Source organism: Protomyctophum parallelum (genome assembly GCF_964188405.1).
Source record: "Protomyctophum parallelum genome assembly, chromosome: 4".
Taxonomy (NCBI): domain Eukaryota; kingdom Metazoa; phylum Chordata; class Actinopteri; order Myctophiformes; family Myctophidae; genus Protomyctophum; species Protomyctophum parallelum.
Genome location: NC_139700.1, coordinates 17,431,679 through 17,447,554, shown reverse-complemented (window position 1 = coordinate 17,447,554; position 15,876 = coordinate 17,431,679). Strand labels below are relative to the sequence as shown.

At 41.8% G+C, this 15,876-nt stretch overlaps 1 protein-coding gene across 1 annotated transcript; it reads right to left on the bottom strand.

The window, feature by feature from the left end:
• Positions 1–1,565: 1,565 nt before the first annotated feature.
• calub (calumenin b) lies at positions 1,566–10,202 on the bottom strand. The gene is made up of 7 exons (XM_083763603.1): positions 10,154–10,202; positions 8,200–8,455; positions 7,100–7,293; positions 6,486–6,652; positions 5,963–6,023; positions 5,449–5,648; positions 1,566–3,487 (listed from the first exon to the last, which is right to left on the bottom strand). The coding sequence occupies exons 2-7, from the start codon at positions 8,418–8,420 to the stop codon at positions 3,383–3,385; spliced, it is 948 nt and encodes a 315-aa protein (XP_083619729.1). The 5' UTR covers positions 8,421–8,455; positions 10,154–10,202; the 3' UTR covers positions 1,566–3,382.
• Between the last annotated feature and the right edge of the window lie 5,674 nt (positions 10,203–15,876).

Here is a 15,876-nt window from a genome sequence, read left to right as displayed (position 1 = left end):
TTGTAAATGTATATACAAATAAAAACAAATGTGTTTTTCAATGGTTAAGAATGACATTTCCTTGAAGACTACATTCATTCTCCACACTGCAGCAAAGGACTTTAGTGTTATGACTGACTACTCGGTCTGGAGCTAACCCTTACCATAGTGTTTTGTTTAGGATGTGTGAGTAAAAGCCATCATCTGATGACATTTTACAACCTGTAAACACAATCTCAAACCTTTTCTCTGGCAACTTTTGAGTTTGATAGGTGACTAGGCAGATTGTCTTTAATTGACTGTTCACAAAGGCTGTAAATGCAACAAGCAAGCCCAAAGGAAGTTGACTTCAAAAGGTTCAGCTTCCCTACAGTTGCTTGAGTAAATTCCATCCACTCACAATGTACCAGTGGACAGGGTGCTGTAAACGCAAGAACAAGGATTAACTTGGTCGAGCCAAGGCCTAGAAGTCATTTGCTCATTAGAAAGTCGTGCCTTATGACACTAGAGCAGTGGTTTTCAACCAGTGGTCCGGGGACTACCAGTCCAGTGGTCCATGACGGATCTCAAGATTTAAATCAATCTACACAATTAGAGAACAATGAATAATTGTTTTGATCAAAGTTTGCCCGTTCTCTCTCCTAATGGTAGCAACATAGCATCAATACAGCATGGAATTGTGGACTTATTCTTTAGTTTTGTGTCCGAGAGGCTAAATGTCATCAAATGGTGGTTCGTGTCTCAAATGGGTCTGAGAGGCTAAATGTCATCAAATGGTGGTCTGTGTCTCAAATGGGTCTGAGAGGCTAAATGTCATCAAATGGTGGTCTGTGTCTGATGACATTTAGGGTCTGAAAGGCTAAATCTCATCAAATGGTGGTCCATGGCTCAAATGGGTCTGAGAGGCTAAATGTCATCAAATGGTGGTCCGTAGCTCAAATGGGTCTGAAAGGCTAAATGTCATCAAATGGTGGTCCGTAGCTCAAATGGGTCTGAAAGGCTAAATGTCATCAAATGGTGGTCCATGGCTAAAATGATGAATAAATAATGTGCCTTGATATGAAAGGGGTTGAAAACCACTGCACTAGAGGAAAAGTCAAATGATAGATGTATTCTTCTTGGGTTGGGTGCGTGATGTGCACCCATACATACCTGCATGTAAGGATATGTAAAGTTAAAGGGTCAAGATATTCACTCATTTGAAATCTGAAAACTTTACCGGACAGTGTCGCTAAAGGAAAGGCCATGGGGGTGGGGTCAGCTACTGTAAATTAATGTTTTTTTCTTAGATCATTGGGTCAAATCACACACACACACACACTAGGCAGGGCATTCTTAAACAAAGCAAGGTGAAAGCCAAATAATGATTGTAGCGTTCATCTATGACTAGGGTGGAATGAGCACCTACACTGTAAAATTCACTCAATTTACCCAAAGAGGGATCTGAATTTATGTTTGAATTGCAGTGAGGTGGTAAAATAATTCAGAGAACAAGAGACTATCTTTACAGTTACTTTCCGTCAAATGGAGGAAAATGAGAATAGAGCCGCAGCTTTTCTGAACAGAACTCACAATGGAAGGGTAAAGCAAATCTATCAAACGTGACATGCTTTAATTAGAAATCCAACAGAAAACAAATTAGCACTACTGTCCTTCAGAATTGATCTTGCATTGTGCATGAATTGATCTTCTCACAAAATGTCACGTTAGCATCGGGTGTGATGTGCGTTTGTAGAGTAGTGCAGCCCAAACGGATTACATTTGTCTCATTTTTTTTATTGAGAGAATATCAGCTCAATCACAGAAACTGGACCTGTTTGATAGAGAGCTCACAATCTGCAAGTCAACAGCTTAATTACAGTCAAATCACTAGTGAAAGGCTTGTCGCTGCAGTGAGCATGTAAAAAAGCCAACAGCAATATCATATACAATTCAACATAGCATAAAAATTAACAGTGGTTACAAATGGATAATACGTGTAATAGAAACGTCTCCACAGATTTTGTGAAGATAGTGTGTGTGTGCGCGTGTGTAAGGACAGGATTGTTTTGCAAAAACACATAAGGGGACATTATAATTGTTGTTTTTTAGCTTGGCACACGAAAAGGATCAATCAAAATTCAAAACATGACATAAAAACAGGCAAGTTGTTCAAGCTCACGAAACACAAAGTAGGTCTACAAACTTATAGATGCACGCACACAAGCATGCACGCACTCAGTAACATTCATTAACAAACACACAATGACGTAATGTCGAAATCATTTGAAATGAGGTGTTGGGAAGAAGTAATTCAAAACCCCGATAGAGTTGCATAAAGTCCCGCCCCCGCCTGTCTGTACTGTACACACACTGTCCAGGGCGCTGCTGCCGCGTCAAAACTCTGGGACTCTAAAAGTTTGGAGCACCCCAAGTTGTAGATATTTCTCTGCCTCAGTAGTAATAAAATTACACTGAGTCATGCTTAAGTTGTAATAAGAATTATCTTCGTATAATTTAGTATGGGAGTTTGTTTTTTGTGCAAAGACCGGCATTGTCGGTAGGCCAATCAGAGGCAGGGTCTTTACGCAACCCTATCGAGGTTTTGAATGACGCGTTGGGAAGGACATAAAGGAGGCAGCAATCTAGGACAAAGCAGCCATCAGTCTGTCAGAGACAGCCGAATTAATTTAGACTCCTTCAATTAGCACAAAGAGGCAATAACCCGCAATAATAATGGTGACAATGGGGATCAGCATGTTAGATGCTCTATGGTCCCACCACTAGTGATACAATATTGCACTAGTCCATAACAGTCTTCATTGGCAATGGAATTTAAAATCTACTCCTCTTTCGACTCCTCTTGTGTGGTCTGACCACACAAGAGGAGTAAAAGATAAATTCTAAAGGTCAAAACTCTTGCTTTATGCTTCATGGTCCAGTGCTTTACGGGAAAACTGATGCTAAACAAGCTATTGTGTTTACTGCAACGCCTAAACAGAATTATTGTTCTAATGAGGCCACTGTAACAAAACATGGCTATGATATATTACAGAGTCATCCTTTAAAAAAAACAACAACAAAAATATTCAAAAGTTGATCCACACATAATGCAAGTGTCAAAAACACTGTTTGCCCTTATCCAGACCTAGGCGAGGTAAGGGTAGTGGTGGAAGCAGAGCAGAAGCTGGGCAAAACTGATGCATTACTTGAGCACGAGGACATGTGGGTCACATACATAAGCACACTGCGTAGAATGCTAGTATGTACAATGGGACCCATTCAAGAAAATCAAATAAATTATTGTCCGTGGTGCTGGAGTAGATGGCCTGGTCTCACTGGAAAACACTCTGTGCACCATGAGAGGGGCGGTGTGTGTGCTGCGGCAGGCAGACGAGCACAAAGTCTCTTAGGTGTGTCAGTGTTAGAACTCGTCGTGTCGAGCCAGGGCCTCGCCGAAGTCGGTCGCCTGGCTGCCTACAAACAGGTCATACTTGTCCACGATCTCGGCCTTGGTCAGACGCCCGTCCTAAACGCAGAGAATACCACATTTGTAAGCCTTGATGATCAACACCATGCACAAACACTCAACATCAGTTGAATAAAAGACAGCTGTTGAAAGACATACAGCCTGGCTGCAATTGTTGTGGTAGTCAAACACGTGTCTAAGTTTTAGAAGGTGTCATTAACTTTAAAAGCTGGCTGCGCTGGTGTTATGTGTAAAGCCATTAAAGGCCTCAGGAAGAGGAACAGTGGTCATAGTGCTTTAGATTAGTGGGTCCCCGCGAGCGGTATGCGTGAAAACCCTAGTTCTTTGTTCGCTTTTTCCATAACAGATTATGCCGAGCCAAACATGTTAGTTTAATTTAGAAGTTCTTATATTTAAATGAGATGAAGAAAGAAAGTCCCCAATAGTACTATAGCAGCTCCATGGTTACGCACAGCAGACAGACCTGTGGTTCATGTTCTTTTTGGCAAGAAACATCCCTGCCCTGCATGATCGAGTAGATAAATAATGCTGTTTAATCTATGGAGTACAGATGAAGGAACAGCGCAGAGTGCAGTATCTGTTGAAAAAAGCGAGCGCAGCATGCAGGGCTCCAGACTAACTTTTTCACAGGTAGCACTGGTGCTACCTACCTTTTCAGTTGGTAGCGCCACCACAAATTAGGTAGCACCAACTTTTTTTTGTATAGCGCCGCAGCGCTGTATTAATACATGACCTTATCGTCCAAGGCTTGCAAATGTTTTCTTGGCTGAAGCATAAATGCCTTAAATTAAGCACATAAAATGTTATATTTCTCACTCACACATTCTATAGGAAATTATTATAATGAATTAACCTATAGTGCATTTTTCCATAATATCGTTATCATCATATGGCTACTGTATATGAAACAGAAATGAGACACACCCCTTACCTTCTGCATGAGCATGTTCAACCTAATGGCCAATAATATAATATTAATATGCCCACTCTTCCTGCACCCTTTTGCAATGTGAAATGCCACCGAATTCATAATCCTTGCCCACTTTCCTCCTGTCTTTTCTTTATATGGAATGAACATGTGAAAGCTGATGTGCTTTTATTGTGAAGAGGAAAGTTTCTAAACGTCTCAGCCTGCATATTTCCATGTGCTGATCTACAAGCTCACAACGTGTGGTGGACGCGACGCGTTGTGAGCTTGTAAATCTGCTATTTTCAGCATGCAACACCACGTCGTACGACGAAGAATATACCAGGTTTCATGTGGGAGATGTATTTTGTTTGAGGCGATCATGTATGTAGTCTGGCCTGCATACAGTCTATGGCCTGCACACAGCGCTACTCGACGCAAAATAACAAGCTATTGGAAGCTATTTTTCAACAAGTTTACCGTGTTTGGGGTCGGGGACGAGGCGCAGTCCCCCATATGTTGTGTCTGCTGTCTCCGTGGATTCAGCGACAGCAATGCACAGAATCATCATCCCAGTTGTAAAATGTTTTGCTAAGTGTGCGCTCCAGGGAAACTTATGTACAGCCGATGCTGAAATCAGTTTCGTTTTTTTTCGGGGTTGATCAGTGAGCGCGCCGCCGCTGTTGAACTCACGCGTGTCGTGTGCAGACAGACAGGCAGAGAGAGAGAGGGAGCAAGAAAGAGAGAGGAGGCGCGGAATGAGCGAGAATAAAGTAATATTTTATTATCGCGCTAATGCCCGTGCTTCATGGTTGAGGCTGGGAGTGAAAGCAATAAGTAGCACCGGTGCGACCTCGTTCAAATTTAACTCGCACATTAAGAAATTAAGTCGCATATGCGACCTAATAGGTCGCACGCTGGAGCCCTAGCAGCATGCTCTGATGCTGATCTGATAGGGCCACTGTATAAAATAAAAAAAAAGCTAACATTATCTACAAGCTCAAAATGCATCATGAAGCGATGCATTTATTGTTTAAATTTGGCCAAATGACATGGCAGAACATGCTGAAAGTGGTCAAACGGCCATACACACCTTGTCTGTGTCTGACTCGTAGACCAGGTGCTTGGCTTCTGCCTCGGCGTGGTCATAGTCGCTGGGCAGGATCCAGTCTCTGGTCTCCTCCTTGTCCATCTTCCCATCTTTGTTCTTGTCTCGGAACTCCGTGAATTGCTCCCTCTCCGTCTTCACCCACTCTGGCTCGGCAGGATCCCCCTCCTGGTTGTACATGTCACCTACAGGACACGGATGCACATTATAGTGCATACATGGGCAACTGGCGGCCCGGGGGCCACATGCGGCCCCCACCTTCACTTAAAGCGGCGCGCACCGAAACCATACTCGGTTACAATACAGAATGACATAATTAATGTTACATTCAGCTGTGTTTAACCCCGTTGACCCATCTGTGAAAAGCTCCATTGTTTATTCTTTCGCTACTTGACACTGTGACACCTTATGCTGGCCTGCCACCAGTAATAAAAGAAGCACCAGTGTGATGTTGATGAATAATGTATGATTGATTATGGTCTGTTCAGTTAAAACTCACCTATGTACTCATCCAAATCTATAAGGCCATCCCCATTCTTATCAATGTCTTCCATGGTTTCCTACAGAAAGGGAGTACAAGGAACACAAGGAAATTAAAATGATTCAAACAGGTACAGCATTAAGGACATCTTTTCAGCATTAAAGTACCTACCGGTAATTGGTCAGAAATAGAATACTGATTCCTCCTTGACAAATCACCATTTGTCACTATCTGTATTATGCCAGGCAATAGTGTTCCTGTCCAACCCCTATGTAATGTAAAACCACCAGGCGACTTCTTGCTTACATTCCATGTGCGCATGGCGGACAGCTCGAAAGATGCTAAAATGTCACATGCCTCCGAAGATGTAGTGATTACCAAAATAAACTATTGTTATATGATTTGTCTATTAAAACATCATCCTCATAATTGCTGATACCAATGTCGGGTTAGGATCAACATGCCCATTGTACCAAAACTGTTATGTCCCTCACCAACACAGCAATAGTAAAGTGTGAGTATGTATGTGCGCGTCACTCACCAACACAACAATGTCTTTCATGTGGTCGTACTCCTCGGGGTGAAGAAAGGCAGTGAACTCCTCCTTGTTGGCCTTCATGTCCGTGTCCAGGTCGGCCATGTTGAACCTCCTCTCGTCACGAGCCATCATCTGTCTGTAACTGAAGCCGTCTTCAGGATCAGGGTCATCTGAGAGACAAAAGCAACATGACACCATACTCCTCCTATACATGTGACTGTATGCCTGAAATACTTGTATACACATGTAATGTAGTGAATCGCAGCCATTGAGAGGGAGTGTTTTTTAGTTCAGTCCTAGTCTTTAGAATAAAATGTAATGTAGTTTTTGTCGACTAAATCTACAGTTGAATTTGTCTGCAAAAATGGCAGATTTTATACTTGATTGCATGCAGAAAATAGTCAATCTACAAGCTATACGTCTACATTGTGAGAAATGACTTGTCTTTTAGTTCTACTGGATCTCTTCTCCACTAGTCCCTCCCTAACTAGTAGAGAATGTCGAAGAAATTTTATTTGTCGATGAAATTGTCTTAGCTTAGTTTTCGTCACATGGAAAAAGGTAGTCGAGCATTTTTCGTAGTCGCTTTAATCAACGGAATTGACACCGTCCCGTACCAAGAATGTATCCGTATGTGGCGTTCTTGTACTCCTCCCAGGAGACGAAGCCGTCACCGTTGAGGTCGTGACTCTTCCACTGTCGGTCCACGTCATCGTAGATCCATCTCTTCTGTGCGTGTTTTATCCACTTCTTCATCTCCTCCGCCGTCACGAAACCATCCTTGTCCTCATCTATCCGCTCCACCAGCATACTGCAGAGACACGGATAGAAAGCTTAGCAAGCACGCAGCCATACACATACACACACACGGCAGTGGATCAGGGGTAGAGTGTCCGGTAGAACAGCCATGCACACACACACACACACGGCAGTGGATCAGGTTTAGAGTAGAACAGCCGGATGGGAACTGTGAGGTTCCCAGTTCGATCCCGGGATCCCCCAGAGTTGGTGTCGAAGTGTCGCAAGAATCTGGATCTCTAATTGCTCCTGATGAGCAGGATGGTGCCTTGCATGGTTTCCCCCGCCATCAGTGTTGCCAATGTAACACCCGGGATTCGAACTCAGGCCTCCCGCGTGAAAGTCCAACATCTTAACATCAACTAGACCAAAGGGATATCTCTTTGGACCAGGGGAGATATTAGACTTTTGTGGCCATCAGGCAGAGGCTGAGCCACTCTGCTACACTCACCCCCCTTTTGACCTCCTCCCACGGGGAAACCCGGCACCCGGGTCACGGCACCAATGTAACACAATGTAATGCACAATCTACTGTATGTAAAGCGCTTTGGATAAAAGCACTATATAAATGCACCATTTACACACAAAACCAAATATGTTTCATCCACCAGGCAGCCACAGTAGCTGATGGATATACCAGATTTGACCTCTACCATTTTACAAGCCTAATTGGATTGTTAAAATAGAATTGATAGTAGCATGGTAGTTGTCAAAGTAACAGATTGTTTAATCTCAAGCTCTCATTATGATTGTCCTTGTAGCTGCGAGGGTCCGTGGACTATGGACAACTATGCACATGTATATTTGTGTTTATTCTACAATGTTGTGTCTGCAAACACACACACGCGTTTCACACAAGTTAGCCTCAGCTAGCCTGCGAGAAAGCCACGCCTATAAAAAACGCCAGGCCCATCATTACCCGAGTCTCTCCTTGCTCTCCTCTGGCGTGAGCTGGTCGAAGGTCTTGGCCTCTTCCTGCCCCAGGAAGGCTTCGTGGTCGTAGTCGAAGTTGTCTGCGTCGTCGTGCTCTCGGTTGCTGAGCTGGTCTTCGTGATGCACCCGGTCCTTCTTCTCGGTGGGTTTGCTGGTGGCGTAGACCACGCAGAGCGCAAAGCACATGATGAGCGGCCGAAGCTCCATCCTCGGTTCTTCTTAAGGATTGTCTGGGGCAGACACTGAGAAAAGGAAAAGTGCAAATTATTGTTTAGTGAAAGGTTTACATTAACCCATTTAGGACTGATGCCAGATTCTACAAAATGTCTTCAAAATCATGACAGATTTCTGAAAAACATGTTTCTATATCAGTGGTTCTCAAACTATTTCATGTCAAGGACGAAGGACCCCAACAATTATATGTAATAGGCCACCGACCCCTATCTGAAAATATGTTATTCCAGTGTGTGTGTGTGTGTGTGTGTGTGTGTGTGTGTGTCGAGAAGCAAAGATATGAGTTTGCTGTGAAAGCATATACCGGTATTCAAAGATTTGCGCCACATTTTCACGATTTTTCAAAAATAGCAGATCTACAAGCTTTGATTTTTCAACATTCCGCAATCCACAAATGGGTCCCGGCCCACTGTTGGAGACCAGTGTCATAGACAACGCCCTGGTAAATTCAATGTCGACAGCCAAGAACCGTGTTGTCCTGGACAGTCAGCTCTCATTCAAGGCACACATCACAGCGGTCACTCAATCCCGTAGATTTACAATCGAATTGAACAGGGAATCTTACTATTACTTAATTGTCGGGCTGCACAATTAATCACATTTGAAACGGGATCACCATTATGTGTGATGGGATATTTTATTTTACATTAACCACCATTAACCTAGCATCCCCTATTCTGAGAACTTTAGCCAAAAACAGCGCTGCAAGGTGTTGAGATTGTAGATAACCTATTTTTGGTTGGTGAGGGGGGGGGGGGGGTGAACAGACCAAGTACAGAGTGAATGGTCAGGTTTAAGTATTGACAGCTTAAGTGGTTAAATGTCTGAATATACACATTAATTAACATGAATACAACAAACTGATGCTTATAGTGCTGTCAAACAAGTCTATGAAGGTTTCTATGAAAACTATGAAAAAGTTGAATCTGCAACACAATGTTATGTAGTGGGGGTCCCTGCTTCATCTCTCTCAGCTAGGGGGTCCTTGGCCTGAAGAACGTTGACCCGTGGTCTACAATTGATTGACACCCAGTCCCTCACGTCAATATTTGTCTCAGCCTCAGTACACATAACAAAACAGTCTGTAACACACCAACATGACATTCCACACTGTCCATTCACAAATCCAACTGCATACGTGTACACTCAGCCAGTGCAGAATGAATTGGAATTTCTGCTAGTATTCGGATGTAGGGCAGTCAAAACCCCATTCCTTATTTTGTCTTTTCAATGCTATAACTCATATGATTTAATTCTAGAATACTACCAACAACGTACCTTTGGCTTTACAACGGAATTGTTGGTTAGCTAACTAAGTTACTTACAATTGTAATTATTTTACATTCTAAATCCATCTCCATTCTGCTCTCAGTGTTTGCATCTTCTCCACACGGATCAGTTTAAAATCATATGATTGAGTGTCTCTTTACCACGACAACAATGGCTCAGTGACCATGCAACAACACATTATTATCATCATCAGAAGAACTGAGGTTAGCTCCAACTCTATGGTTAGCTCACGTAGCTTTCAACACCGTTAGCTACTAATAATAAGTAAAGTTACCGTATTTGGGTTTGTTATGTAACCCGTCTACTGTTCATAGAGGGCTCGCCCTGCGGTTGATAAAGTCATGGCGGTGCTAAAGCATGAGTTCCAAGTAATATGCGATATTATAATAAACAAACATTTGTTCAAGAGTACTCACCCGGTTTCTTCAGGAGTATGTGAACTTCGTTTCAATTTTTTAGACCCGCCCCGGATACACACCCTTCTTACGTTTCCGGCGCTAAAACCTCCACCAGCCAATGGGAGTCCGTGGGAGCGGATGCGACGGCAGCCGTTCATTGGTCCACTTCAGGGCAGGATGCGACGGGAGCCATTCATTGGCCCACTTCAGGGCAGCCAATGTGATTGCATTGGTGGAGAACCGCCACGTCCTCAACGGACGCAATGAACGCGTAGAAGGTGGTAGAAGGAGAGGAGAGGGACGAGGGTGCGACAATCATCATCATCATCATCTTCATCATAGTCATTAGACCACTAAAGACCAGTGGTTTTTCATATCAAGGCCCGTTATTTATTCGGCATTTGAGCCACGGACCACCATTTGATGACAACCTCTAAAACACAACCCTAGAATATGTTTTCATCCATACTACATTTAGTCCACAATTCCATGCTGTATTGATGTGGTGGTAGTAGTAGCCTACCATTAGTCCAGATAACAGACGAATGTTGATCAAAATAACAATTCTTCTACATTCTCTAATTGTGGAGACTTCTTGTAATGCAGATGTTTAACAAAAGATTAACTCTTGAGAGTATTAAAATGAAACCAAATGGACCCTTAATTACTGGTCCTTATGGGTCCAGTAATTACATTACATTTGGCTGATATCACCATTGGCTGAAAATATGATAATCACAGTCATGAATCTGCACCACAATTCACCTATAAAAGCCTATATGATTTATATATGGAAAATGTTGCTGACAGCGATCTGGGAAGGATGATCCGTTTTGAAACTTGTTTGGTGGAATGTAGCAAAATCTTTTGCTGCTGCTCAGACAATCCTCTGACTAACAATCAGAGGATTGTGTACTGTCAGACTGCATCAATGACAGGAGAGACTCAAGGTCAACAGTGCTTGCTAGCCTCCTCTGATGTTTAACAAAAGATTAACTCTTGAGAGTATTAAAATGAAACCAAATGGACCCTTATGGGTCCATTTGGTTTCATTTTACACTAAATTAGAAGAAAAGAAAGCTGCCGCCTCATTGCAATGCACAGCAGTTGTCAACCACGCTCAGTTGGCTCTGCCTCTGATAATATTCTTAAGAATAAGAATTTAAGATTCTTAAATATTCATAAGAGTCTTGAACCTTGTGCTGAATGCAAAGTCTGCATTTTAAAGCAGCAAAAGTCTTGCTAAAAATATTCAACCAGCCAGCACCATCAGTACAGCAGTTCATGATACAATTGCAACAAAAAAAAGAAAAACAATTCTAGTCAGTCAGTCTGTGTCTGTGTCTCATAGGAGGGTTGTGGTTGTGGGCAGTTCAGAAACCTGTTCACCTGCAGTGACATCATCGATGGGGAATCGAAGCTAACAGAAACTGCACGCTTTCTATTCCTGAAAAGTTGCAATGCGAAAATGGAAGCCATCGTTCTCATGATAATACAAATATAAAAATATATATTTTTAAATGTTGTTTAAAAACAAATCAGCCTAACAATGATGTCGCTGGTGGACAGGTTTCTGAACTTCCCACAGACCTCCTATATGAGACAGGCCGAGTAGAAAACAATTGTGCTATTTTATCATGAACATTAGTGAGGACCAATTATATGAAGATAGATTGAAAAGTGGTGAAGTGGTCCTTTAAACATGACCTGTGCAGACTGACTTGAACAAGGTGATGTAACACAGAGAGAGAGAGAGAGTGTGTGTGTGTGTGTGTGTGTGTGTGTGTGTGTGTGTGTGTGTGTGTGTGTGTGTGTGTGTGTGTGTGTGTGTGTGTGTGTGTGTGTGTGTGTGTGTGTGTGTGTGTGTGTGTGTGTGTGTGTGTGTGTGTGTGTGTGTGTACGGTAGAGACATATTGTATAGGTCTATGTCTCAAAAAAACGACAAGTTATCCACGGTGGAAGATATTGTTGTCTTCTGCTGGAAATTGAACCTTGGGCAAAAGAAATACAAGCGGATGCAGGGTAATTACATTACATTTGGCTGATATCACCATTGGCTGAAAATATGATAATCACAGCCATAAATCTGCACCACAATTCACCTATAAAAGCCTATATGATTTATATATGGAAGATTTTGGTGACAGCGATCTGGGAAGGATGATCCGTTTTGAAACTTGTTAGGTGGAATGTAGCAAAATCTTTTGCTGCTGCTCAGACAATCATCTGACTAACAATCATAGGATTGTGTACTGTCAGACTGCATCAATGACAGGAGAGACTCAAGGTCAACAATGCTTATATGACATCATTTGTGCTTGCTAGCCTCCTTTCTCCTCCACTATCTTTGTATAGACCAAATTAATTAGAGTGAGGGTGTCGGAGTTAAGACGCTTTAGTTTAGTTTAGTGAAAGCAGTTAAAGAGATAGAAAGACAGTTTGGATAACTAAAAACATCTGTAGTGTAACCATGAGAGCAGTGTTGGATGTAACGTGGTTTCTGTTTGGCGTCACCGGCTGGGTCCTAATGGGGGTGACTCTGTTTCACGACAACTGGAAAACAACATTCACCTTCAAGGAAAGCGAGAGCGGCCTTTGGAGCTCTGGAACCTTTTTGGGATTACCAGGTAGGCTGTACAGTACATGCTTTGATGAAAGGTGGTCTAACTATGGTATTTCTAGATTATGATCTAGATTATGATCTGTTAAAATAATATGTTTTTCACATATTCAGTCTGAGTGTGAGACTGAAAATCCAGTCCTACAATGCACTGATCAGGAGCAACTGTGTGCCTGCTATTAATTTGGTCATTAAGGTCCGGAAACATTGCAATAAAAAGTGGTCATTTTTGTGTAAGGATAAATCATTATTTGATTGTGTGATGTGACATAGGAAGGTCCTAAAGTGATCTGACTTAAATGATTACTACAAACATCAACATTTGCATAAAGAAACTATATAAACAGAGGCAACATGATCATAACAATAAATCATGTTGCCTCTGTTCCTATACATTCCACAAACCATAATTTGAGACTGCCAGCAGTTTAGGCAAGTGGCTTTAAACCAGTGGTCCGGGGACCACAAGTGGCCATTTGGTTTAATTTTACACTCTCAAGAGTTAAAGTATTGTTAAACACCTGCATTACGTCCAACCAGGGAAACTCTCCCCTGTCAGGTGTAAAGGAGCAACTTGGACACTCAGGCATGAAGGAAGCATGAGTTCAAGTCCGTTACTCTCCCCTTGTTCCCCATATATGGGGACTAGGTTGGTGGAGGGTGTGTAGAGCCCAGGATCACATTAGATGATTGACACAGGGGTGAAAAATGGGTTACAAAATCGTGGGATAAAAAATATATATAGAAAAAACACCTGCATTATGCTACTTAATTTACAAGAAATCTACACAATTAATAATCCTTATTTTGATCAACGTCTGCCTTATCTCTCCTATACCAACATCAACACAGCATGGGGTTGTTTAGTTTTGGGTCTGAGAGATAGTGATGGTGGACCTTGATATGAAAAGGGTTGAAAAGCACTGCTTTAGGTGGCCATTTGGAATTTTGTTAATAACTCGCTTCCTGTTTAATATTGTGTTTTGGACAGCTCATATCCATGTCTGCCGAGCTCTGATGTTTGTGGCTTTCCTGCTGGGGGGAGTGACTTCCATCGTTCTTGGACTCATGAAGATTGGCAGGATGTTGGAACACAAGGTCAAGATATCTGTCACTGGAGGTGGTTTGTTCATCCTCTCGGGTAAAGACTTTGATTGATTGATTGATTGATTGATTGATTGATTGATTGATTGATTGATTGATTGATTGATTAAAAAGACTATGAACCGTACAGGTAGTAGGCTACTGTCATTATGCTAAAAGGCAGACAGGGCTTGTTTCCATTGTGGTCCCAAATTCAGAACTGTATCTGAAACCGAACCATGAAATAATTATGGAAACAAATTATATTGTTTTATTAGCCTGATTACGGTATCTGAGTCCACACACAAACTAGTTTTGCACCTTATTTTCTAACCATTAAAGGGTAACTTCAACCATTTTCAACATATCTTAAATTGTTTCTCCTCACTAATGCTCATGAAAAATGGTACAATTCTTTTCTACTTCTTCTGTGGACTTGGATATCATCATTAGGCAGGTTTTATTTAACAAGATTTTGCATTTTTATTTAGATTTTTATTAACTTTCAAGGAATAGAAAGCCTGCAGTCTCTGTTGCTCTGATTCCCCATTGAGGTCACTGGTATGAATTTCTTTCTGAAGTGTCAGTGACAGCACAGAGTCAGTAGACAGAAATGCTATCATATTCTCATGAGAATAAGGTTAATGAAAATGGTCCTTTACATTGTTCTTTAATATTTATTATAACAGGTGTGTGCACCTTGATAGCGGTTTCCTTGTATGCCTCTAGAGTTGTCCAGGAGTTCAAGGATCCCTTATATCCACAAGTGAAGTAAGTATTTGGATAATAGTTGGACAGCTAGTAGATCAGTTATTTTTGCTATATTTGAATTGAAATCCTGAATTATTTTGTTTTTGAATTGGACAATATTTCTTATTTAATATCAAATGCATTTACTTATGTTAACTTGAACTATGAACAAAATACAAATTGGACATACACTATGCTACGCTACATAATTATATAGACCAAAGTAATTAAAGTGTGTCATGTTTGCATGTTTGGAATTGTTGTAACAGCTAAAAACAATAATATATCAGTATTCTGATATTAACCTGCGGGCCGCATTAACTGATGGTGGGGGCCGCATGTGGCCCCTGCCCCTGGGTCGCCAGTTGCCTATGTATGCCTAATAATACTAATACAGACTAATGAAGTATTATTTTGTGTGTGTGTGTGTGTGTGTGTGTGTGTGTGTGTGTGTGTGTGTGTGTGTGTGTGTGTGTGTGTGTGTGTGTGTGTGTGTACTTTGTAGGGTAGACTTCGGAACAGCTCTGTTTCTAGGATGGGCAGCCTCCGCTCTGGCCATACTGGGTGGTTCCATGCTGTGTGTGTCCACGCTGTGTTGCTGCTGTGACCCTCCCCCAGCAGCACATATGTACACCACCACCACCACCACCCACAACAACGTCTACAGACCACCGCTGTACGTTTAACGCATTAAGACCTGCATGAGGCCGATTCTCCAAAATGCCTTCTAAAGGGATCTCAAACTTTATTTAGTATTTGGCCGCCAACCCCCGCCTGAAAATGTTTTTGCTGTGACGCGCTGTTAGCTTAACTAATAATATATTAACATTGGTTAATTGATTCATCATTACTTAACAGGAACTAATGAAATGAAATGAATTATTGATAAATTTATAGTCTCGCGTTACCAGATTGTTGCCTCCAAATGCTTCATCATACAGTCTGGGCCAACGGAAGAGCTGTCATGAGTAAACTATAAAGTGGAAGTGGAGCCTCCTCACCACTTCCGTTTCGTCTTTGCAATCACGCCCATTTATCCTAATAAAAATAGAAAACATCTAAGCATATATAGCTTGTTGCTTAGCAGAAAAGGAAATAAAAAAATAAGCTCTAAAGTATATTTTTAAATATATTTTCGTGAACGGAAATGGCAGCTTCCTTTACTCAGCTCATGGGGGCTATAGGTCCAGACTCTATATAGCATTCGTAGATTGTGGAATAGTAGTCTGGCTACGCGAGACTAATAAACTAATGGTGAATTAATGTATGAGTTAATTAATTAAGTGTT

Bases quoted from the DNA above. Each gene is read 5' to 3' on its own strand.
- calub (XM_083763603.1), bottom strand. From the start codon at position 8,420: ATGGAGCTTCGGCCGCTCATCATGTGCTTTGCGCTCTGCGTGGTCTAC. The intron at 6,024-6,485 runs GTGAGTGACGCG...CCCTTTCTGTAG, and splicing joins TGAAAGACATTGTTGTGTTG to GAAACCATGGAAGACATTGA. The intron at 5,649-5,962 runs GTGAGTTTTAAC...CGTGTCCTGTAG, and splicing joins AGATTTGGATGAGTACATAG to GTGACATGTACAACCAGGAG.